The sequence below is a fragment of the Xyrauchen texanus genome, chromosome 35, assembly GCF_025860055.1.
Source record: "Xyrauchen texanus isolate HMW12.3.18 chromosome 35, RBS_HiC_50CHRs, whole genome shotgun sequence".
Classification (NCBI taxonomy): Eukaryota; Metazoa; Chordata; class Actinopteri; order Cypriniformes; family Catostomidae; genus Xyrauchen; species Xyrauchen texanus.
This window is the reverse complement of record NC_068310.1, coordinates 27,118,322-27,142,784: the sequence shown is the minus strand read 5'-3', so window position 1 is coordinate 27,142,784 and position 24,463 is coordinate 27,118,322. Positions and strand designations below refer to the sequence as shown.

The following is a 24,463-nucleotide window of genomic DNA, read 5'->3' as shown; positions in this document are numbered from 1 at the left end:
ACCCACTGTGCCATGGCTCCAACCTTCTAGTTATTATTTGCTATTGTCTGTCTGGCTAATACAATGTCTCAGTAGAAGAGTGCCCTCTGCTGCCCATATGTTCCCTTTAGATGAAAAGAGCCTCTTTTTATCCCATTAAATTCATTACTCATTCTGTTCAGCTGCTCAAGAAGGCATAATGCTGCTGGTGAGGTTCGCATGCTCACTGATAGATTTACACTAACTGACGGGGGTGATTTGTTTTGGAGTTCAATTCTTCAGTGATTTATTAGCCCACACAAGACAGCATCCTTTATGTCCACTGGCAGGAAAAAGTTAAGGGACTTCTTCTTGCCCTCCAAAGCAAAATCCATTGTTGTTTGTCTGGGTCTCTCCAATCTGTCAACCATTGTATTGCTACAGTACATTTGCTTGTCTAATTGAATCTGGGGAGCAGACACAAGATGGTGCAGGTTTATTATTCCCATTCTGGAACCCATAAATTATAATCACTGAGTGAGAATCAAACTTCTGCCATTTGAACACTGTGATTGACCCAGATAGGCCCAGTGGGACAAAATATTTAAAAATGTTTGACTCACTGTTGTAAAAGACTGTGATGTAACCAGGATAAAATAAGGTTTAACAAGCCAGTAGAATCTGCATTGAGCTTAGATAGATGAGATAAGTTGTGGTCAAGAGTAAGATTTTGATTGTTGCCAAAAAATAAACCCAACAGTCAACTCTTGTATGTCTCATGCTAGGCTTAACCCATTTTCACCCAAAAATGAAACATTTACTCACCCTCATGCTATCCCAGATGTGTATGACTTTCTTCTGTGCTTCACAAATGAAGAATATCTCAGCTCTGTACTGTAGGTCCATATAATGCAAGTGAATGGTAGTCAGACCTTTGAAGCGCCAAAAGGCAGATAGCCTAAAATGCAGCATTAAAGGGGTTAGTTCATCCAAAAATAAAAATCTCTCATCATTCACTCCCTCATTCCATCCCAGATGTGTATGACTTTCTTTCTTCTGCTGAACACAATTTAAGATTTTTAAAAGAATTTCTCAGCTCTTTAGGTCCATACAATGTAAGTGAATGGGTGCCAAAATGTTTAAGCTCCAAAATCCACATAAGGGCAAAATAAAATTCTCCAGATGACTCTGGTGGTTAAATCCATGTATTCTGAATTGTGTTGTCTAGGAATGTGCTGAACGACTAATTTTACAGTGTTTAAATTAGGGATGCACAGATACCAATTTTTCTCTTCCAATTCAGATATCGGAAATCTCAGTAGTGGAGGATACGTTTTTTGCATAATCAGTTTAGAATATCTTTACTGTGTGGAACTATTTGGGTGAACTCTTTAACAACCAATTTCAGTACCACAGCATAAATATACTAATATGACAATGCGCCCTACTGAAATCTGTTTTATTCTTTACCAAATCATGGTTTCCTTTTTGTTATTCTTATTATTTTCCAGAACTCCATGTTTTAGTTTAATTTTATCATTGCCCAGCCCTAGTGAACGATGAGTCTGATTTTATATTAAACCTATGCGGAAGCTGATTTTAAAGCTCAAGATGTTGAATTTTGGATGCATTATTTATTTATTTTTTTTAAGTATTCAAACAATTGAGCAATCTGCATCTGCAGGTTGCTTATGAAGAACTGCATGGCTTGATGAGTCTATAAATAGAAGCGCTATCTGGATTGTGTATCTCCTTCCAGGGCTCTTGCAGCTTCCCTACATGGATAGTGGCAGCAGACACATCAGTCTTTGCTTGGCTCAATATTGTGAACTTGCACCAAAGCACAGGTTAATTTCAGTGAAAATGCCCTGACTAAAACACTTTGGGTTTAGCCACTTTTAAAACATGCACTTTAAGGTGCACAGACCATTCAAATGAATCTTCAGTTTAACCATGTGCAATCAATAGAGGCTAACTTTAGCCCCATATTGCAGCCTGTGTCGTGACTGGAACAGAGAATAGGTGTTCTATATTTAGCTGTCCGCCCAAAGGACTGTACATAGTCATACGATTTGACATATTCCACCATGGAATTGAACAAAGTCTAACATGATATCTGATGGCAATAAGTTATATTTAATTGTAAATTTGAATTTATATTATGAATATACATGTATGTATATGTATATATGTGTATTTATATAAAACTACTTTTAATATGTCACTCATTGTGTGAGACAATTAACACCCCCGAATGTAAAAACCAAACAAACAAATACAAAAATAAAATGTTGACTTGCTCAACCAAAACACCTGGTCCTGAACTGGAGTAAGCTACAGATCGAAGCTGGTGAAAGCACTAAATGATTACAGGGTATTTGTTTAGAAATGCATACCCTCAGCCTTGGATGGATGAAGAAATATAGCCAAGCATTGTTGTGCACTGGCTTTTCTTGTGTGTGAGACTGTGGTGAGGTGCAGTGATTACGGTTGCAGTCTGGCCTGTCTCGTCCCCAGCACTGAGGACAGTCATGATCAAAAGCGAGAGAGAGATAGTGTCGTCTTCCCCCTGAAGGTATGCCTGGTGTCACAGAGCTGCCAAGTTGCCAGTCCAGTCCCTTTCTGGCTTTCATCTGTGTCCTGCCTCTCAGCAAGTGCTCCTCATCCCCCACGGCTGCCAGTGAGATGCAGCAGAATAAAGTGCATGCTTTATTGAATATGAAGCCCTTTTGATGCCATGGGCCTTTGGTGACTGATGAGTCCATGACTGTAAAATAAATCTGGGTTAGTTACTTTGCCAGTGTCACCTGTTTCTAGGCTATGTCATCTCTGTTTTAAAGGGATAATTCACACAAAAATTAACTTCATGTTGTTGTTCCAAAACTGTATGGCTTTGTTCTGTGGACCATCCTGGCCACTATATTCCATGCAATGAAGGTGAATGGGGACTAGGACTGTCAAGCTCTAAAATGACAAAAAAAAAGTCACCATATAGTTGTCATTAAAGTGGTCCAAATTATTTGTATGCTATATTCCATGTCTTCTGAAGTGCTATGATAGCTTTGTTTGAGGAACAGACTGAAAATGTTTAATAATATTTCACTGATAACTTTTCCCTTCAGTTGGCAGTTCACTGTTTACACTTGAATAAATGCATCTCCTGTGACCACTGTGATCGGATTTGGAAGGGAGCGACTCTGTTTTAGGGCTGCAACTAACGATTATTTTGATAATCGATTAATCTAAAGATTATTAGAATGATTATTTGACTATTCTGCGATTATTGCAATGATTATTCAGCTTGTGCCCCAACTTAAAATGTTGTATTAAACGTGCTTGCTAACAATAAAGAAGACAAAATAATCTTTTAAAAATACCTCTAAATGATATTCACTGAATTAAAGGGGGGAAATATTTGTTTTTATTAAGTTTAAGTCAGGAAAGAAATTCACTGCAAAAAACCTATTGTTATCAAGTGTTTGTCTTGTTTTCCAAAATAGTTAAAATAGTCTCAAAATCCTTAAAACAAAATACATTTACTTGAGAAGCAACATATAAGACATTTAGACTTGCTTAAAGTGAATGTATCTTAAATATAAGTGTATTTTGTTTATAAGTGTAATTTTTCATTTGGCTATAGTTCTGTGAGTGCAGTAAAGACAAAAAATACTTTTATTCAAGATTTGTTCTCTAAAAGTAAGTATATGCTGCTTCTCAGGTGAATGTATATATTTTTTAGTATATTCATTTTAGAGATTTAAAATATTAGTATTTTTTATATTATATTCAACATTCTCAGATAACATTTTTTTCTTCTGCAGTATAGCTGCTAAAGAAAATGTATGTTGTTTTAAAGGAGTTTTAGATATTTATATTGGAAAACAAGCCAAAACAAATCAAAAATGTATTTTGTTGCTGTGTATAATGGGGCGAAGACTACCCACTCCATGTCTCTTTTTTGTTCACTTCAATACATTTTTAACTTTCAAAAAAACAACTTATTAATAAAGCTGTGTATTGCCAGTTTTCTTAACGATAGAAATTCACAGTGACATATATTATGATTCAATAAATTGCGAGCCATCACATTATAATCTAGCTGCAGCAAGCGTGCGTGCTCTAGGGACAAGCATTCCTGCGAAAAAGTGTGCCTCAGCCGGGTGCAGTTTCAATCTCTCCCCCTTTGATCGGGACATTTGCGCAACTCCTAGAAGAGGTGCTGACTGCACAGAGAAATGCCAGTATTGAGTTTGTAGTTATTTACATGATCTGCTTCCGTATTATTTGAATTTTTATAAAGCTATAGTGCATGAAATATAACTGCATTAAAGATGTAATGCTGGGGTGTTTCCTTTAAAGAGCTCTGGCTCTGCTTATTTCACAAAGAGAAATGTATTTGCTTATTTGTAATTTTTGTATAATTCCCTCATACTTTGTGATCTACGTCCCCTGAGGCTGTGAAATTTTACAGCCTCAGTAAACTGTGATCTGGACTGTGATCTGTGTAATTCTTCCTCTCCTTAGTCAGGCGTGAACTGCAGTGCTGCTCTCACGGATCATCGTTAGAGTTTGATGTGATCTCATGCAAACAATAAATGACATCAAACAACTATTCGACAATGAAAATATTTTGTCAATGATATTGCTAGATACTATAAATAGTATGGATAATTTCCGGCCTATAGCTCTGGCCAGTATTTTATCCAAGGTCGTGGAGAGGACGTTACTGAATAAGTTGGAACAGTTTGTACTGACTTTTGACAACCAATTTGGTTTTAAACCTAAGCGTGGCACAGATATGTGTATTTTTGATTTAAAGGAGATTTTAGATTTATATAACAGGCATAATTCCACAAATTTTATGTGTTTTATTGATACCTCTAAAGCCTTTGATCATGTAAACCATGAAATATTATTTTACAAGTTACACAACAGAGGAGTTCCCATATTTCTATTGAGAATTCTGGCTTTTTGGTATGCTCATCAGTCAATGCATGTAAAATGAGGTAACTCTGTGTCTGCTCCATTCAATGCAATGGAGTTAGACAGGGAAGCATTTTGTATCCCTTTCTCTTTAATATATATGTGGATGATTTATAGAAGCTGCTAAACGACTGTGGAACAGATTGTCTGGTTGGTAACACTATCATCAACCACTTGATGTACGTGGATGATTTAGTGATATAGTGCTGGCCTTCAACAGTTACAGAGGGTTTGCTCTCATATGGCTCAGACTTTGACATAAAATACAATGCAAAGAATAGTAATATTATGATTGTTAGGAGTAGGGAAGACAGGAAACTGTCATTTCCGGACTTTTCTCTGTCTGGTATTGTCCTTAATGTATGTGATGAGGCTAAAAACTTAGGTCATTATATAACAGATGACCTGTCTGATGATAGGGACATTTAAAGACAATAATATGTTGATTCGTAAATTTAGTATGTGCTCCGGATCTGTGAAGACTACACTTTTTAGAGCATATTGTACCCCTATGTATACTGCCCATTTGTGGTGGCGCTACAGAAAGAGCAGCATGCAGAATCTCAAGTGTAGCATATAATGATGGAATGAGGCTCCTGCTTAAGGTGCCACGATGGAGCAGTGCAAGCCAAATGTTTGTCAGTGTAGGCATGCCCACCTGCTCTGCTGCGCTACGCAATATCATGTACAGATGTATGTGTAGGTTATCAGACTCCGCAAACAGTATAATTTCAACAATAATGAACCCGGCACTAAGTTCAGTAAGGATCTTCTCCAGTATGTGGAACCATTGGCGTTTTATCCTATATGTAAATAGGTGATATTGTGGACTGTCTGTTTTTTTTGTTCTTTTATTTGACTGTTTTATTGTTTGTGTTTTGGACCTTGTGTGTCCTAAATAAAGCTTTGCTATTTTTTTTCGACATTGCTTTAAAGAAAATTGTAGTTGCATTTCAAAGGGCAGTTTACATGAAGTGCCTGCTGAAATGTATGCTGTTTGCACACAAGATTGGCAATTGGTCGTGTGAGGTGCTGTCTTTCTTAAAATCAAAGAAATTTATGGCAGTCTATTGCTGGCTGTCTTGAAATGGAACGTTGAGCCAGCTTCTCAATTAAATGTATCCCCACATCAAAAAAGCTGTCAACATGAGTTAGAGGCTCTTTGTGCTGATAAGAGGGCGTGAGACATCACAGGCTGGATGTCGCATCTGACAAATTCACAAAACCACATAATGTCATTCATTTTTCTCCATTGTCATTCTCTCTACATTCTGTGGGTGATGTAGGATACTTTTTTCGCACTTGGTATTGATTGAGATACATTATTGCATTGATTTCGTTTAGATGCAATTACTGCAGACAGCTTTTTTGTTTGCCATGTTGTGATGCTGTTTTCTGGAAAATCAATTTTGCTGCACCAGATGGAGAGAATCACTTTGCAAATGTACTGTGTTGCATGAGAGCTCATCCATTTTCTGTGAATAATTTCTTTTCTGCTACTATCGGGGTACTTCAAAATGTCTCACACTGAGTGCGAGTTTGAAAATAGGTCATTAGGCAGTGAGGAAGATGGGAAAGCAGGGAGCATGGTTAGCTCTACCATTAAATATGCATGAGGGCCATGTATGGTGCTGTCAAACTGTGCCATGATCTGAAGTGGTGGGTTTAATTACATGAGTTTCCATCCAACTGTTTTTATGCACATTTTGAAATTGTGCATAAGAAATCCTGAATGGAAACACTTGCAAATATGCAAATACATTTTCTAAATTCGCAAAAATTGAATTTAATGCGCTAGGTCGAGGTGGATATTCTAGAATTTCACATTAGCTAAAATGCTCATTAAGGTGATGGAAACGGTTTATTCGCAAAACGATGACTTGTTTATTTATAATTTTTTATTTATCCCCTTTTCTTCCAATGTGGAATGCCCAATTCCCACTGCTTAGTAAGTCCTTGTGGTGGCGTGGGTACTCACCTCAATCCAGGTGGCGGAGGACAAGTTTCAGTTGCCTCCACTTCTGAGACAGTCAATCCACGCATCTCATCATGTGGCTCACTGTGCACGACACCGCAGAGACTCACAGCATGTGGAGGCTCGTGCTATTCTCCGCAATACAAGCACAACTTGCCACTTGAGAGCAAGAACCACTAATCGTGACCACGAGGAGGTTACCCCATGTGAATCTACTGTCCCTAGCAACCGGGCCAATTCGGTTGCTTAGGAGACCTGGCTGGAGTCACTCAGCACACTGTGGATTTGAACTCGCTACTCCAAGTGCAGTAGTCAGTGTCAATACTCACTGAGCTACCCAGGTTGACCATTAGATCCGCTAGAACAGTTTTGAGAGTGGGCACTCCCAGGTATGCAGAGACTGGCAGTGTGTGGGCATCGCAGCTAGTTCAGCCCACATTATATAATATATTACACTTATTCCGTGGTGTCTTGCAGATTCATTTAATAAAATTAGATATTTGCTCCAATATTGCAAATAAAACTGTCCCCAAAGCAGGGAGAGGTCATTCAGCTGCTCCATCATGACGAGGCGGCTCCCTCATGTTTATGCGATTCAAAAACACTCCAATCATTGCAGTCAAAGCAGGCTTGTTCCAGCTCTGCTTCATTAGTCCATCTCTTTACAGTCCTTACTACAGGCTTAGCTGATTTTAGTTTCTACTTGTAGGTCGGGAGAAGATGAACCAGACAATGATTGGAGAGTCCTAAAGCTGCACGTGGGACAGTCTCTCTTGCATCCTTTACAATGGTGTAGCAGTGGTCCTGTATATTTCTTTCTCTGGTGGGGCATGTGATGTATTGTTTGTATTTTGGCAGTTCACGTTGAGGTTAGCTTTATTAAAATCTCCCAGAATAATGATAAGAGAGTCAAGGTGTTGTTTATCCATGTCTGTGATGTGATCTGTTGCAACTCATGTGATCAGGCAGGATGTACACACTCACTCCGCGGTTAGTAGAAAGTGGCTTATAGTTGATGAAGAGCATTTTTAAATTAGGACAGCACATCTTCAATGCTGTTACATCTGTACACCAACTTTCACTGGTGTAAAAGCATGTTCCAGAGTCTCTAATTTTCCCCGATGATTCTGCAACGTGATCCACTCTAAACAGCTGGAAGCCCGGCAGATGTAGCCCGCTGTCCTGGATGGCTTCATTCAGCCAGGTTTCTGTGAAACATAGAGAAATGGAGTTATAAAAGTCCTTGTTTATTTGAGCAGAAGCAGTTCATCCATTTTGTTGGCGAGGGAGTGGACATTCATTCAAGCTTCAAAAGTGTGCCAGCACGCTTCCCTCGCTTGCGTCTCTTGGAGTATTTGTAGAACACCACTGTACCTCCAACTAAGATGTCTAATAAAATGTCTGAATAATCAAACACCGTCAATAAATTATTAGGTATGCTCTGCTGAATATTCAGCAGTTCATGCCTGGTGAAACTGTTTGGGAAAGAGTGACAACAAACATTCCAAACAAACAAAGTAACAAATATGCTAGAGAGCTCCACACTGAAGCAGCCATCAATGGCACCATCTTGTAATCAATGCAAAGGTTATGATGGGTTTGAGTTACATCCAAACATGTTGTTTTTGGCATGTGTACAGTTTGTTTGCCGCTTTATAATTCCTTCTTTAAATTAAATAAACATAACCATAGTCACGTGGCACCATGCGAGGTTCAGACGTGTGAACGGCGAGCTCTGCAAACTTTGCTAGTTTTAACACTATTAATGACATAAACCGGTGAGATTCGTTAAACTCTGAGAAATTAGGGAAATTCTGCGAGAGATGCGAACATGTCAGCAATGCTGATGAAGGTCATTGCTGACTTGGAGAATCTTAATGTAATACGTCGATCGATCACTGCTATGGAGAAGAAATTCACTGAGGTGTTTACAAGAGTGGGGGATGTCAAGAAACGGATCGATTATCTGGTGTCATGGGAGAGGGAATTATCTGCTAATCCGCTAGCGACCAAGGTGGATTTGGAGTGTGTCTGGGAGATGTCGGAGGACATGGAGAACCATAGCCAGTGGAATAATGTCCGAATCGTCAGAATTCCTGAGGCCAAAGAGGGTCAATTCAATAAAAAACAATTTTTATTGCACCTTTCACAACACACATCGTTTCAAAGCAGGATATGGTGAAATTCCTGGATGGGCTCCTCCCAAATCTGCTTGACATAACAGGCCATAAGCTGGAAATCAAGAAATCAAGCTCACAGGGATCCGGCTCATCGATCCGCAGAGGGAGACCGGCCCTGATCAATTCTGGCCAAATTTCTGAGATCATCCGATAAAGATATTGTGTTACGCAAGGTGAGGAGTAAAGGAAGGCTTTTTTGGAAGAACCACAGCACTTTCTTGTTCCCAGACTTTGCAAATTTGACAAGAGTGAAACGTAATCGAATCAAGGAATGCAAGAAACTCTTACATGCACTGATGTTCCTGGCCAAATTGAGAATAGATGCTAAGGATGGCCGTAAAACATTCACATGCCCACAGCAAGCGATGTCCTTCATAAAGTAATTGGAGTAAGTTATATTGTGGTACTCGCATTGCAGCCGAGTGGACCGACTCACTGTACATTCACTTGACTGTTTGAGGAAACTGAGCGTCACCTTCGTTTAAATTTGTGCTGGTTCCGCCTAGCGGCTTGAGTTTGTTTTGTGGAGTAACACTCATTCGGGACAGCTTTGTGGATGAGTCCGCACATTCATTGAGCTTATGAGGCAATAGGAGGCCTATTGGCTGGAGTTTGTTTTGTGGAGTATTTCTTACAAGACATTGGTGTGATTAGGTAATTTGTTGCACTCATGTACACTGAACATTCGTTTGACTTGTAGGAGTGCCTTTTTGTTTAGTTTTTTGTGCTGATTCCGACTAGTGGCTGGAGTTTGTTTTGTGGAGTAACACACCTTCGGGACAGTTTTGTGGACACATTATTTGTGTTTATTCCACCTATTGGCTGGAGCTTGTTTTATAGATTATCTTTTTTGTGTAATTCGGTCTCACATAATTTGCATAGAAACAAGAGACTTGAGCAATCTAATGGCAAAGTTGTCGTGGGGCTCTCGTAGGTGTACATGGGCAGTTTGAGTTTAGAGGGATAGATGCCAGTTGGCACTGTCATGCACAGGGTTAATGCTCACGTTTTCCTTTTTTCTGTTTGTTTGGTTCTGGGGGAAGTTCGGGGTTTGATTTTTGCACTAATGTTGGAATGTGGTTTTTATAATTTTGATTTTGACACAATCTATTTTTTCCTCATATGTCAAAATGTCAAATGTTAATATGAGTGGACTGTCTCTCTCCATGTGGAATGTGAATGGGTTGCGGCACCCTATAAATAGAAGGAAGGTTATTTCTCTTAAGCGTAAGAAATGTTATGTAGTGTTTATTCAAGAAACGCATCTTTCCCTGCTGGTTGCTGAAAAAGTAAGGAAGATATGGGGTGGACATTTTTTTTTTTGTGCTGGCTCAAGCAAGAGCAGGGGAGTCATTACACTGTTAAGTAAATATCTACAATTCAAATGTCTCAAACAGAGTAAAGATATGTTGAGCCTCATGTTGAGGCTTCAATAGATCACTGGAGCAATGTGAAGTCCCATGCTGCTTCAAACGCTCAGTCATTATCCCCGTCCCTAAGAAACCAAAAATCACAGGACTTAATGACTACAGACCTGTCGCCCTGACATCTGTGGTCATGAAGTCATTTGAGAGACTGGTGTTGGCCCACCTGAAGGACATCACTGGACCCTTTCTGGACCCCCTTCAATTTGCTTATCGAGCAAACAGGTCTGTGGATGATGCAGTCAACATGGGTTTGCATCATATCCTGCAACATCTGGACAGACCGGGGACATACGCAAGGATCCTTTTGTGGACTTCAGCTCGGCTTTCAACACAATCATACCAGATATACTCCGGACTAAGTTAAACCAACTCCCTGTTCCCACCTCTACCTGTCAGTGGATTACCAGCTTTCTGACGGACAGGCAGCAGCTTGTGAGGCAGGGAAACTTCACTTCCACCACCTGTACCATCAGCACTGGTGCCCCCAGGGATGTGTGCTCTCCCCACTACTCTTCTCCCTGTACACCAATGACTGCACCACCAAGGACCACTCTGTCAAGCTCCTGAAGTTTGCAGACGACACCACTGTCATCGGCCTCATCCGAGATGATGATGAGTCTGCGTGATAGAAAGGAGGTTGAACGGCTGGCTGTCTGGTGCAGTCAAAACAACCTGAGCTGAACACGCTCAAAACAGTGGAGATGATTGTGGACTTTAGGAGGAACACCCCAACATTGTCCCCCCTCACCATTCTAAACAGCACTGTGTCAGCAGTGGAGTCATTCAGGTTCCTGGGCACTACCATCTCACAGGACCTGAAGTGGGAGATACACATCGACTCCATTGTGAAAAAGGCCCAGCAGAGGTTGTACTTCCTTCGCCAACTGAGGAAATTCAACCTGCCACCAGTGCTGCTGAAACAGTTCTACTCAGCGGTCATTGAGTCTGTCCTCTGCACTTCAGTAACTGTCTGGTTTGGTGCAGCCACGAAATTAGACATCAGAAGACTACAAAGGACAGTTCGGTCTGCTGAGAGGATTATTGGTTGCCCCCTGCCCTCCCTTCAAGAACTATACACTTCCAGAGTGAGGAAAAAGGCTGGTAAAATCACTCTGGACCCCACTCACCCTGCCCACTACCTTTTTGAACTGTTGCCTTCTGGCCGGGCTTCAGAGCACTGAGCACCAGAACCGTCAGACACAGGAACAGTTTTTTCCCTCAGGCCATCCATCTAATGAACAGTTAAATTACCCCCATTGAGCAATAATTATGTGCAATACACAGTTTAATTTTAATTTAAATTATATTATCCAACTTATCCACTTCTGCCATTACTTACATTGCTCTGTACATAATATACTGTTTTTTGTTCTTTATATAACAGATTGTATTAGATTTGCACTACGTGTGTGTATGTGGGTATGTATGAAGGTGAGTTTATGTACGTATATGTATAATTATTTATTTTGTGTTCTTTTTTGTTTTTAATTACCTATGCCTTGCTGCTGTTTTTTTTGGTATTGTTTGTATTGTTGTTGACTGGAAGCTCCTGTCACCTAGACAAATTCCTTGTATGTGTAAGCATACTTGGCAATAAAGCTGATTCTGATTCTGATTCTGATTCTGATGTATTCAGATAAAAGACAAAGGCAGGCCTAACACAGTCGTAAAGCCTGAGGCCCACAAAAACAAAGTCATAAATCTTACTGATAATACCGCGCCAAAATCAAACAAAGGGAGTACAAAACTTATTCGAATCCCAAGAAGCCTTGCTCAGTTTACAACTGTGTGAAATTCCAAAGCGTCAAACTCTCAACTCCTATTGGATGAGGCACTCAACAGAATGCTCCTTAACTATGATGTTATTAGGAGTAGAAATACCTCAAATTACTTTGCGTGCCGTGTATAGACGCAGCTAATCGCTGCTCTCAGGTGTTGCCTCGTTGCACAAGGAAGTAACGTACGACTTGAAACTGCAGCCATACAATCTCCATCTTGCTGGACGAGTTGAGATCACACTGTGTTCCACTGAACACTTTAATGGATCTGAAGGAGACCACCGAGCAATCCGCATCTTCATCCGTTTGCCTGCAGAAGTGAAGAAAGAAGAATCCCCTTTCCTCTTCAATCAAGTTGACGTCACTGATTTCTCTGCCAACCCGCCGAGAATCAGCAGCCGTACAGCCCGCCGACAGAGCAAGGAAATGGCCTCCCGTCATCACCCGAGCTTCAAGGAACTGAGATAGAGTCAAACGACGGATGAACACACGTTCTACATGCGTCCCCACACGATCCAAGTTAGAGGTTAACATCTGGGCAGAGATAGGATATTTAGGTGTGTTATTCTTGTGGATCAAGTTTATTGTTTGTACAGTTTATGGACCGCCGAGACCGCTCATTGTTGCTAATAATACTCAAGGTATTATTGTAACATACTGTTATCACAAATGAGAGTTTACTGTGTTGTAATTCAACCACGTTGTTCTGTTGTGTCTTTACGCCATTGCGGATGAGACCAACACAATGTGTTTATCCATTAAAGGACCAAAGGCCACGGGACGGGTTACGAGCCGTTCACCGCGTCTCTGAGTGATAAACTAACAGTTGCCTTCTCTCCCACGATCGCGAAACCGGCTTCAGCGCCACCACTTTATTCTCTCCTCTCTCTCTCTCTCTCTCTCTCTCTCTCTCTCTGTCGTACTAACCACGCACGCACGCACGCACGCACGCGACCCCTCACAAGCATTTGGCTAGTAGATAACTTTGTGATAAAGCTCAGCTTTGTGAATAAACGTCACTGTTTAGTTTGTAGTTATAGGTTGGAAGTTTATTGACTGCATTGTATGAATTATTGATATTACTGCATCGATAAACTTTGTTATATTTCAAAGAGAAGTGTTTTGGTTTGTTTTGCATACACATGTGTCAAAGGCTGGCAGGGGATGCCAGTGCTCGAATTCAAACCTTTGTTGTTTCCTTTTGAATCTTGATGATGTACGGACATCAATTTTCCTAAGAGAACAATCTAATATTGAGACTGTTTATACTGTCTGTTTATTAGTCCCTGATTCCAGGGTGGTGCCCCATCCACATTAATCCTAATTAATATTCTATTGATTTTGATCATTGGCAATTATCTTTGATGATTGTTGAATTTGAAGGATCAGTAAGCTAGTGTTAAGTCTAATCAATGTTCCATTAATTTGAATAATTAATGATTATCTTTTATAATAATTAATATTCTATTGAATTTGATGATTGTTGATTTAAAGGATTAAAACTAACATTGATTCTAATCAGTGTTCTATTGATTTTAATAATTATCTATGATAATTATTAATTATTGCTAATAACCAAACCCGCTCTTAAACTGTGAGTGCTACAGATAAATTAGGAAGAGTCATTATAGTTTTAGCAGAAATTCAAGGGAATAGGTTGATTTTGGCTAATATTTATGCACCTAATGTTGATGATCAGGGCTTCTTTTTAGATCTTGAAGGGATGTTGGCACACCTCATGATATAACATTGAGAGGAGACTTTAATCTTTTGATCTAGTCCTTGATCACAGTGAAGCAAAAGTGTGCAAGCCCCCTAGAACAATATTGACGCTTCACAGGATGTATTCTTCTTCAAATCTTGGTCTTACAGAAATTTGGAGACTTTTGAACCCATCTGGTAGGGACCATACATTTCTGTCTTTTAAAGTAATAAAGTTACTTTATAGATACCCGGTAGTGGTGGTACAAATGAATGGATTCATTTCTGATTATTTTACTCTAGAGATTAGAATGCCCTCCTTTCCCTCTTTCCCCATTATTGTTCTGTCTTACCCTGGAACCATTAGCAGCCACGATAAGAAAGGAGGATTTTCCAGGGGTGGTGGCGGGAGGTGTGGTGCATACGTTTTTTATTTTATTATTCGTCTCCGACTCTACTAGATCTATGCCTTGGCTCCACATAATTATTAATTACTTTTATAAGTTCTAGGGATACAGTTTTAATTGGTCTAAATCCAAAGCTTTGGCCCTGACAGCGTATTGCCCTGTATTGGCTTTTCAGCCAGGTGCCTTCCAGTGGCCCAAACAGGGCATTAAGTATTTGGGTATTTTATTCCCAGCAAATGTGTGTGATTTAGTTAGTTAATTTTGACCCTTTAATAAAAAGGTTTTCAAGCAATGTGGGCAAGTGGGTTTCATTACATTTATCTATGATTGGGAAGGTTAATGTTATTAAAATTAATTTTATTCCAGAATTAATCTACCTTCTACTATATCTCTCCCTATAGATGTCGCCCTCTCTTATTTCAAGCAATTTGATACCATAGGGAAGTCCTTCATCTGGAATGGTAAACGTCCCAGATTACATTTCAGTAAATTTCATAGGCCGATTGAAAAATGTTGGCTAGGTCTACCTAACATTTTGTTTTATTATTATGCATTCGGTCTCAGATATTTGGCTCATTGGTCGCTTCCACCTGAGAGAACCCCTCCCTGGTTTTGTATTGAACAGGAAGTTCTTGCCCCTACTTTGCCATTGCAAAGGCTTTCTATCAAACTATTTGGAGAAGTTAAGTTACACCCTAAGTTATACAAAAAGTGTCTAGAGTGTTTTATTTCGGACATTTACATTTATGCATTTGGCAGACGCTTTTATCCAAAGCGACGTACAGAGCCCTTATTACAGGTACAACCCCCCGGAGCAAACTGAAGTTAAGTGCCTTGCTCAAGGACACAATGGTGGTGGCTGTGGGGATCGAACTAGCAACCTTCTGATTACCAGTTTACAAGTTATGTGCTTTAGACCACTACACCGCCACCACTCCACATTTATTTAAAGGTTTCCTCAAACATTAGGCTGAACCCAAAATTATGTATTAATAAGTCGCCTTTCTGCTGGTTAGACTGGATTGTGTGGGTGGTTAATGCACTCTGTTGCCTACATGAGAGTGGAGTATTGAGATCCTTTGAAAATTTGGTTCAACATTTCGGGATTCCCAGATCTTTAGGTATTTACAGCTGTGTCACCTGCTCTGTACTATTTTTGGGAGTAGCATACACCCCCCCTAAAGCCACAGATACTCTAGGAGTGGCATCGGTGTATTACCCCCTGTTAATTCAGAGTCTGGGGGATGGAGCTTCAACTTCTATCAAGAGATTATGGGAGAAAGATTTAAACTTGGTATTGGAAGAGGGAGTGTGGGCTAGGATTCTAAAAAACATCAAGTCTGCATCTAGAGATGCAAGGGTGCGCCTTATGAAATTCAAGATTTTACATTGATTCTATTGGACCCCCTCTAGATTGTATAGGCTTGGTCTTAAAGACACACCCACCTGCTGGCGATGCCAATCAGAAGATTGAGACGAAACCCATGTTTTTTGGTGGTGTGTTAAGATCCAAGAGTTTTGGTTGAAGGTTCAGAGTTTTATGTGTGACGTATTGGGCACTCAAATTTCATTTTGCCCCAGACTCTGTATTTTAGGCGATTGGGTGGTCATCAATATAGGGGATAAACACATAAAAACTGGGTCCTCACCAGTGTTATTATCGGCAGACTGATTTTTTTAATGGGATGGAAGTCGGATGGAGCGCCCTCATTTCATGGATGGTGCACGGAGATGGAGAGGGTGGAGGCTTTCGAGAAAGTGTCATGTAGAAGGCTGGGGAACTTGGATTCGTTTGATGGGAAATGGGGCAGCTGGTTGGCATTCTTGGAGGGCTAGTGGAGGGAGAAGTATAGTTTTAAATGTGTGTGATTATTATATATTGTTTGTGTGTGTGTATATACTCATGTGTGACCACAGGTATGTTTGTTGAGGATCAGTCAGGGTAAAATGTTGATTCTGTCAATATATGTTTTTCTTTTCTTTGTTGACTGTATTAATCAATAAACACTTTTAATCAGAAATAAACATAACCAAAATGTGTTAATATGCAGTTTAGTTATTCTACAGTTCAGCAGTCATCATACAAAATATCTGACCAAAGAATGCTGAGATGGACCAATCAGAATCAAGTATTCTAGAGAGCTGTGTAATAACAATTTTGTAATTGTCCTCTTGCACTAATCGCATATGAAGAACTTTTTCATAATTAAGTAACTTTTCTTTTATTTAAATAAACTGAATGTAAATCTATAGCTGTTAAATTTAGACTAGTCCTGACTCACATGTCTAGATCCTGATGCTTGATAGTTTTTGTAAGACTTCCAAAGGGGAATGTATTCAACTAGAGTTCTAAAATTGAATTTTGTGATATGAATAATTGAATAATCTCTTGCTGTGTATGTCGTTGTTCAGCAGTGCGTCAGGAGCAGGAGGGATGAACGGTGAGGAAGCCCCTGGCAAGTCTCCTGAGGAGATGTACATCCAGCAGAAGGTGCGGGTGCTGCTGATGCTCAAGAAAATGGGATCAAATGTAAGTATCAGACAATGGTAAGATGTTTTAATGAAATAGTTCACCATAAATGTATAATACTTTATAATATAATACTAACACTTACTCACATCTCAAACTGGTATGTCTTTCTTCTGCGTTACACAAATATATTTTCATAGATGTTTATTGTGTTTATATCTATACCAATGTCAGTGGGGTCCAAAATTTTGTGTGTATGGGTCAAGCATGAGAAATTATGATATTTGGTCTATCATCCAAAAGACAAAACTACATTGTATGGATTTATGCTCTCTTTGTATGCTTTTTAGAGATTGAAAGTTTTGGACCCTATTGATTTACGTTGTATGGAAATAAACACATCATATATCCTTGAAAATATCTTTGTGTTCCGCAAAAGAAAAAAGTCATATGTGTTCCCAGCCTTAAGTGTTTCTGACCTATCCTGTTTTAGCAACGGTTGCTGTTTGCCATTTCTCTCACAAATGTTAGATTATTTCCGTAGACTCTCGTTGGAAAAACGAGTGTTTGAGCATTTTTAAGCAGATTATGAAAATGATCAAAAAAAAAAAAAAATGACTCTGTTGCTGAGTCACTTGTAATGGTTACCCAAGGTACCCAGCGAGGATACATGCAGTGTTTTGTCTTTGTTTTTTAAATCATTAAAGAAATCTCGAGAAGAGCATGCTATGGAAAACTGGCTCAGCCCTCATTCCCAAATTAACATTTATAATATCATCATTAACACCTACATTTGGTCCATGTTAAATTGAAGCTACGGTTATACATTTATGTATTGATTCAGGTCTTTGTAGGCGATTATAAATATAGAGTTCAAAGCAACAAAGTGGGTGTGTTATGAGAAGTTTTGTTTATTAATAATCATTTGCCTCAATTCTGATTCACAGTCTCCACAGATTTCAACCAAATTACTGTGTAATTTAATATGTTTTACAAAAATGTTTGATAAATATGCCTCGCAGTGTCACTCTTCATTGCAGTCGACGTAAGAACATTTCGCACCGTTCACGGCAATGTCCCATTCATATCTATGGGGAGTTTGGCAAAGCTTGTCAGAGCTTGCTGTGGTAAGTGAGGGGGTGGAGCTTAGCGAATGGTCAATTGTCAATTTTGGGTGAACCATTTCTTTAAGTAATGAAGACAACAAGAAACTGCATCTGCAATGCAGCCGACTTCTGTATATGTATATATATATATATATATATACACTTACCTAAAGGATTATGAGGAACACCATACTAATACTGTGTTTGACCCCCTTTCGCCTTCAGAACTGCCTTAATCCTACGTGGCATTGATTCAACAAGGTGCTGAAAGCATTCTTTAGAAATGTTGGCCCATATTGATAGGATAGCATCTTGCAGTTGATGGAGATTTGTGGGATGCACATCCAGGGCACGAAGCTCCCGTTCCACCACATCCCAAAGATGCTCTATTGGGTTGAGATCTGGTGACTGTGGGGGCCATTTTAGTACAGTGAACTCATTGTCATGTTCAAGCTTTGTGACATGGTGCATTATCCTGCTGGAAGTAGCTATCAGAGGATGGGTACATGGTGGCCATAAAGGGATGGACATGGTCAGAAACAATGCTCAGGTAGACCGTGGCATTTAAACGATGCCCAATTTGCACTAAGGGGCCTAAAGTGTGCCAAGAAAACATCCCCCACACCATTACACCACCACCACCAGCCTGTACAGTGGTAACAAGGCATGATGGATCCATGTTCTCATTCTGTTTACGCCAAATTCTGACTCTACCATCTGAATGTCTCAACAGAAATCGAGACTCATCAGACCAGGCAACATTTTTCCAGTCTTCAACTGTCCAATTTTGGTGAGCTCTTGCAAATTGTAGCCTCTTTTTCCTATTTGTAGTGGAGATGAGTGGTACCCGGTGGGGTCTTCTGCTGTTGTAGCCCATCCGCCTCAAGGTTGTGCGTGTTGTGGCTTCACAAATGCTTTGCTGCATACCTCGGTTGTAACGAGTGGTTATTTCAGGCAAAGTTGCTCTTCTATCAGCTTGAATCAGTCAGCCCATTCTCCTCTGACCTCTAGCATCAACAAGGCATTTTCAGCCCACAGGACTGCCGCATACTGGATGTTTTTCCCTTTTCACACCATTCTTTGTAAACCCTAGAAATGGTTGTGCGTGAAAATCCCAGTAACTGAGCAGATTGTGAAATACTCAGACCGGCCCGTCTGGCACCAACAACCATGCCACGCTCAAAATTGCTTAAATCACCTTTCTTTCCCATTCTGACATTCAGTTTGGAGTTCAGGAGATTGTCTTGACCAGGACCACACCCCTAAATGCATTGAAGCAACTGCCATGTGATTGGTTGATTAGATAATTGCATTAATGAGAAATTGAACAGGTGTTCCTAATAATCCTTTAGGTGAGTGTGTGTGTGTATATATATATATATATATATATATATATATATATATATATATATATATATATATTCTTGCAAATGATGAGAATTTTACCATTTTCGGCAAGAAATAATGTAGAACAGGACTTGATTGCATCCATAAGGATTTTAATGGTTTATTATCAATAAATACTGGTTATTGGTTAAAAAATTATTTTAAAAAATCCCCAGACACACTGCCTTGGATATATCAGCAGAAAAGTCATTTCAGCCTATAGCCCTAACCAACACTAACCCCATCCTAACCCTAACTCCTGGAGAACCATGCGCTGAAGAATCATGAACAATAAGACCAAGGGCACTTATACTGAACATTAATGGGTTATATTTTGTTTTCATGATATATGATGCGTTATAGAAACCAGATCTACCATTTTAACTTTTAACCATTTCCCTTCACTTTGGGATAGCTTGTGCCTATATTAATTGGCATTTAAAAGTTCTGAGTGTTACTTGAACCCTGACACTGGCATTTTGACCCTCCCCCTCCCTTGCAGCTGACGCCAAACGAGGAAGCATTTCTGCGAAATTATTCAGGCGTGGTGCACAGCCAGATGAGTCAGTTGCCACAGCACCCCATTGACCAGGGTAAGTCAACATTCACCACAGCCTGAACGCCACAGGCCAAAGCTATGACATCACACCTCCACCCTCTCACCACTGACACTCATATGCTGATTCATTTCTTATCACACCAGCTAATAAAAGAGTAGGAGTATAATTTCATTTTTGATAATCGCAATGTGCCATAGATGGTGTCGGTAAAATGTCATGCATACTGGCATGTTCACAAAGTGGATTCATTTTGAGTTGAAAATATTTAATTATGTGAGAAAAAAAGAGAGCAGACAAGAGACATAGAATTAGCACAGTATTGTTGGAGGTTGGTTGGCGTTGACAATGTTTAATTATAGTTTAGTGGCATTATACAAAAATATTTGGCCACAGAATGTTGTAAATGACCAATCAAAATCAAGTATTACGTAGAGCTTCTTAATTGGGGTTTTTAATTGGCTTCTTGCAAAAATTCACTAAATGAAATGACCATAAGCTTATTAATTGGTTTGCACAAGTGTGTACATCGTTATTAATACAGATTTATAAAAAAGTATTTAAAATTTTAAATTTAGACTTCAGAAAGCTTTTAGCCCGTACAATGGATAGTATGTTGAACCAACAGAAGGGGGCGCTAATACTCTATAATATTTCTTGATGTCAGTCATGTAGGCAGCCTGAATACTTCATTTGTTGTAGGAATTATTTGTTCTGTATTGATCCAAAATTATTAGTTGATCTAGAGGTTCAAAGTGAATTAACTTAATTGCATTAATTAGGATGAGACTAAATTGCTCAGTTTTACTAAGATGCATTACCATCTTCAAACACCTTGGCAAAGAGACCTTGTGCTCTGTGAACATTTTTTTAACAAGAAAAAATGTGTTTGTTTTGGTGTTGATGTTGAGAATAACACTAGGTGTTTGGAAGAACAGAGCACACATTTTGTGCTCATTGAAAATGCATACTAGCCTAGTTGTTAAGCAAGCTTATCAATACACTGCTCTTTTTGGAAGGATCATTATAAATAATGCAGTAGAAGAAGAGAGATGGATATAGATGTGTGTTACACTTTTGGGAATTTGTCCTCTAGAAAATGCTCTTGTCTTTGCATCACATCAACATTATGAATTCTTTCATCTTTGATTAGCAAATATTTTGATGTGTGAGACTTTAATAAGATGTAGAAATGCAATGTTTCTAGGATAAGAAATTAAACTATATATATATATATATATATATAAAACAATTAAATTGAGTCATATATATATATAAAACAATTAAATTGAGTCATATAAAAAATGCACAGAGTTACAGATATATGTATACAGTCTTTTCACTAGTTCAGAATGTGTCAGTTCAGTGGCATGAGTGCTGTTGCGAATGTGAGCAGTCCCAGGTTTGAACCTGTCTGTGCTTGCAACTTGTGTGTATTATATATATATTAAAATGGCAACTATATGGCAGAGGGTATATACCACGATTGGCGCATTTGGTTGCATTTTATTGTGGGATTGATAAACAAACTGGCAAAAAAAAACTAAACAAATTTTTTTTAAAGATGGTGAAACCTTGTTCAGGATCATTCCAGACAAATTTGATTATTTGTTTAATACACAGAGAAGAGCCATGCCCATTAGCAATATGCTTAACTGGTGTTCTTGTCAAGGGAGCCACTCCAACATTTGTCAGGGACCATTAAAAGCAACTGTGACTCACTCTCTGGCTTTTGAAATGTTATCTGTCTGTGTTCACCCTGAAATAAAGCCTGTTCTAAAAATGTTATTTGGCTACTGAGGTCAATAGGAATGTGTTTAGTAGAGACACAAATTTTAGGCAAATTAAATGCATGATGTAGGATCATGGCACAAATATCAGTGGATTTTACAGTACTGGTAATGTAATATATTGTTGCAAATGGATGACACTTTCAACCTAGAGAGGCTGATGAATTGTCTTTCACATCAGACAAAATAGAGCTGAATCTCTAGGGAGTGAATATATTACAGTTGGATTAATTTTTATTGTATCAATCTGTCTCAAAAGGATGTCTGTGTTTATGTCCAACGCCTTGGAAAATGAGTCAACCAATGATGCGTAGATCTACGCAGATAAGACTATATTTGCTTTTCATAATGAAATGCTGGCCTACTGAAAAAATAAAGCATCTACTTGGATTTCCATTTAAAAACATAAGTAACCGGTAGGTTTCTCAGATATTGGGGCTGAGATTTTGGACCGTCTATTTGGTTAATGAGAACTGTGTAAGGATTGAAGTTCATTATAGACTCGTTCTACAGACCCTGACCACTGAGGTAATTTGACATGGTAATTTTATGTGATTTTTTTTTTTTTCTGTAAACACTTCAGTATTTCTTGCTATCTATACAAGTCAGCATTCAACTTTCAAGCCAATATTTATTATTAGTGGTGCTTGCATGACAATATGAACAAACCCCTAACCTTGTCAGCATGATCATATGGTAACTCGAAAAGTTGCTACCGAATGTTCTGTTTCCCTGACATCGACCCCATTTTGCAGAGTTACTGAAAAGTGCCGTCTCCCATAAGACATTTCTCCATCAATTCAATTCAATTCAAAATTGAATTGCCTGATAGCATGTTGTACAAGCAGCCTCAGAGACACGGGTTCAACTTCCGCGGAAACCAGGAAGTACTTGTGTTAACACACTTTCACATATTAAAACCTGTTCAATTGCAGTACAATTGTTAGATTGTCTTTACTGGTAATTATAGCACATCTGCTAGTCACACATGCAATGGCTTTCCGTCTTTTTTCCATTTTGTTACCGTTCACACATCAGCACCAAAATTATGTTAAACTGTTATTTTATTAGTCAACAAATTTCTTTATCTGCTTGGATGAAGAGAAGTGCTTTGAGGTTGGATTACACTACACAACGTCTAAAATCAGTACAGAATCTAAAAAAATACTAGGAATCATACACTTACCAGCTATGTAAATGACTAGACAAAAACTGGACATCACATCCCATCCGGCTGTCAGGTTCATTCGATCACAATCTCACGTGAAAACACACCCTCCCATTCTAGGAAATGCATGACAGATGTAAACAGGCATGGATGTATGGGAACTGGCAGACAAGAAATGGGCCAAGCTCATTTGGGTGCTGTCTTTGCTGGAAAGACAGAGAAAGAAATGTAAGTTTGCTCCACTTTAAGTGCTTGTTCGCCATTTCCATTAGCTTGGCCTTGTGCACTCGATTTCCATTGGCTGTTCAACATATGACTTCATATTTGAGTCGTGGCGCATCATACACTATAAGATTTCCTCTATAATCAGCCCTGAAATTTTTGATGATTGCGTCATCTTTGTCAGAACTTTGTGAATGGCCCAAAGCAGTAAGCATGTCCTGACCATGTATTGTATGTGCTCAAACCGTTAATCTTATGGCCCTTTTCAAACATAGCATCAAAACTGAACTTTCAGGAAATGTTACAGCTTCTCATTTAGGAAAATTGCCATACATGATTTACCAGTATTTTCCAAAAAAATTAATAAAATTGCAACTATTGATGAGTGTAATCCAGAGGTTGCATTTGCCCTCTAAAATTGCACTTTTACTCCACTGACTGTTATATTTAGGGTTGTGTTTTGGGTTAGGGGTTAGCGTTAATAAAATATGCATTCCTGCATATTTTCATATTTTATTAATTACAGACTGATTTTAGCTGAAGATGTTGTGACCTACTGCCACCGAATTCACAGTAGGATCAGTCTTACCTTGTTAAACACTGGGGTTTTTAACAAAACTTTGGCGCATAACTCATCCTGCACTGTTTGTGCTATGAACATGAATGATACCTTAAATCATGTTTCTTCATAAAATGTAAAAATCATCAAAAGATGCTGCCTAGTTCTTCTGATGTTTAAAACCTGCCACGTTGCCTGTTTTCCAGTCAACGGATTAAACATATTTGCATTTGCAACCATCTAATTGGCTCATTATCATAGACATGCATATTCTACATTTTGTCTACATCTATTCAAAGGCCTTGAAGTTTTGGGGGATAAAACTGGATGTTGGTGTCAGGGGGGAGGACAGTGAGCTTGGAAATCTTCATGCTCTGTAAAGCTTTAAGTTGACTGAACTTTTACAACAGACTTATTAACAGGCTTGAGAAAATAGCTGCTGCTAAAATGGAGTGATCAGCCAGTATTTTATTCACAATTAATAGACTGGACAATTGCTATGCGATTACTAAGGTGTTCTAGGTGACTGCTAGCTGGTTACTTATTAACCTAATTAAGAATTTTCACAAAATTTCTGAAAATAAGAGGTCTGTTCTATTTATTCTACATATCAATTGAGCATATATATTTTCATTAATGTATTGGCCACAGTGACACTTCATTTCCCATTGGTTTGATTTGACTGCCCTGGAAGCGTGCTTAAATTGATCAGGGAGAATTCTGAGTTACAGGACATCCTCTGGCTAAGCTTTGAGCCTCGCCATTGGCCATTAGCCATTAGCCCACAATAAGGCTA

The 24,463-nt window shown here is 39.0% G+C and overlaps 1 protein-coding gene across 1 annotated transcript in view; it reads left to right on the top strand.

Moving 5' to 3' along the window:
• The window catches only part of ctnnbip1 (catenin, beta interacting protein 1), a 44,534-nt gene that overhangs the window by 3,882 nt on the left and 16,189 nt on the right, over positions 1-24,463 (top strand). The window contains exons 2-3 of the mRNA XM_052105717.1: positions 16,822-16,939; positions 19,874-19,964. Coding sequence (XP_051961677.1) covers positions 16,844-16,939; positions 19,874-19,964 — 187 coding nt within the window. The 5' untranslated portion in view covers positions 16,822-16,843. The remainder of the gene's footprint in view (positions 1-16,821; positions 16,940-19,873; positions 19,965-24,463) is intronic.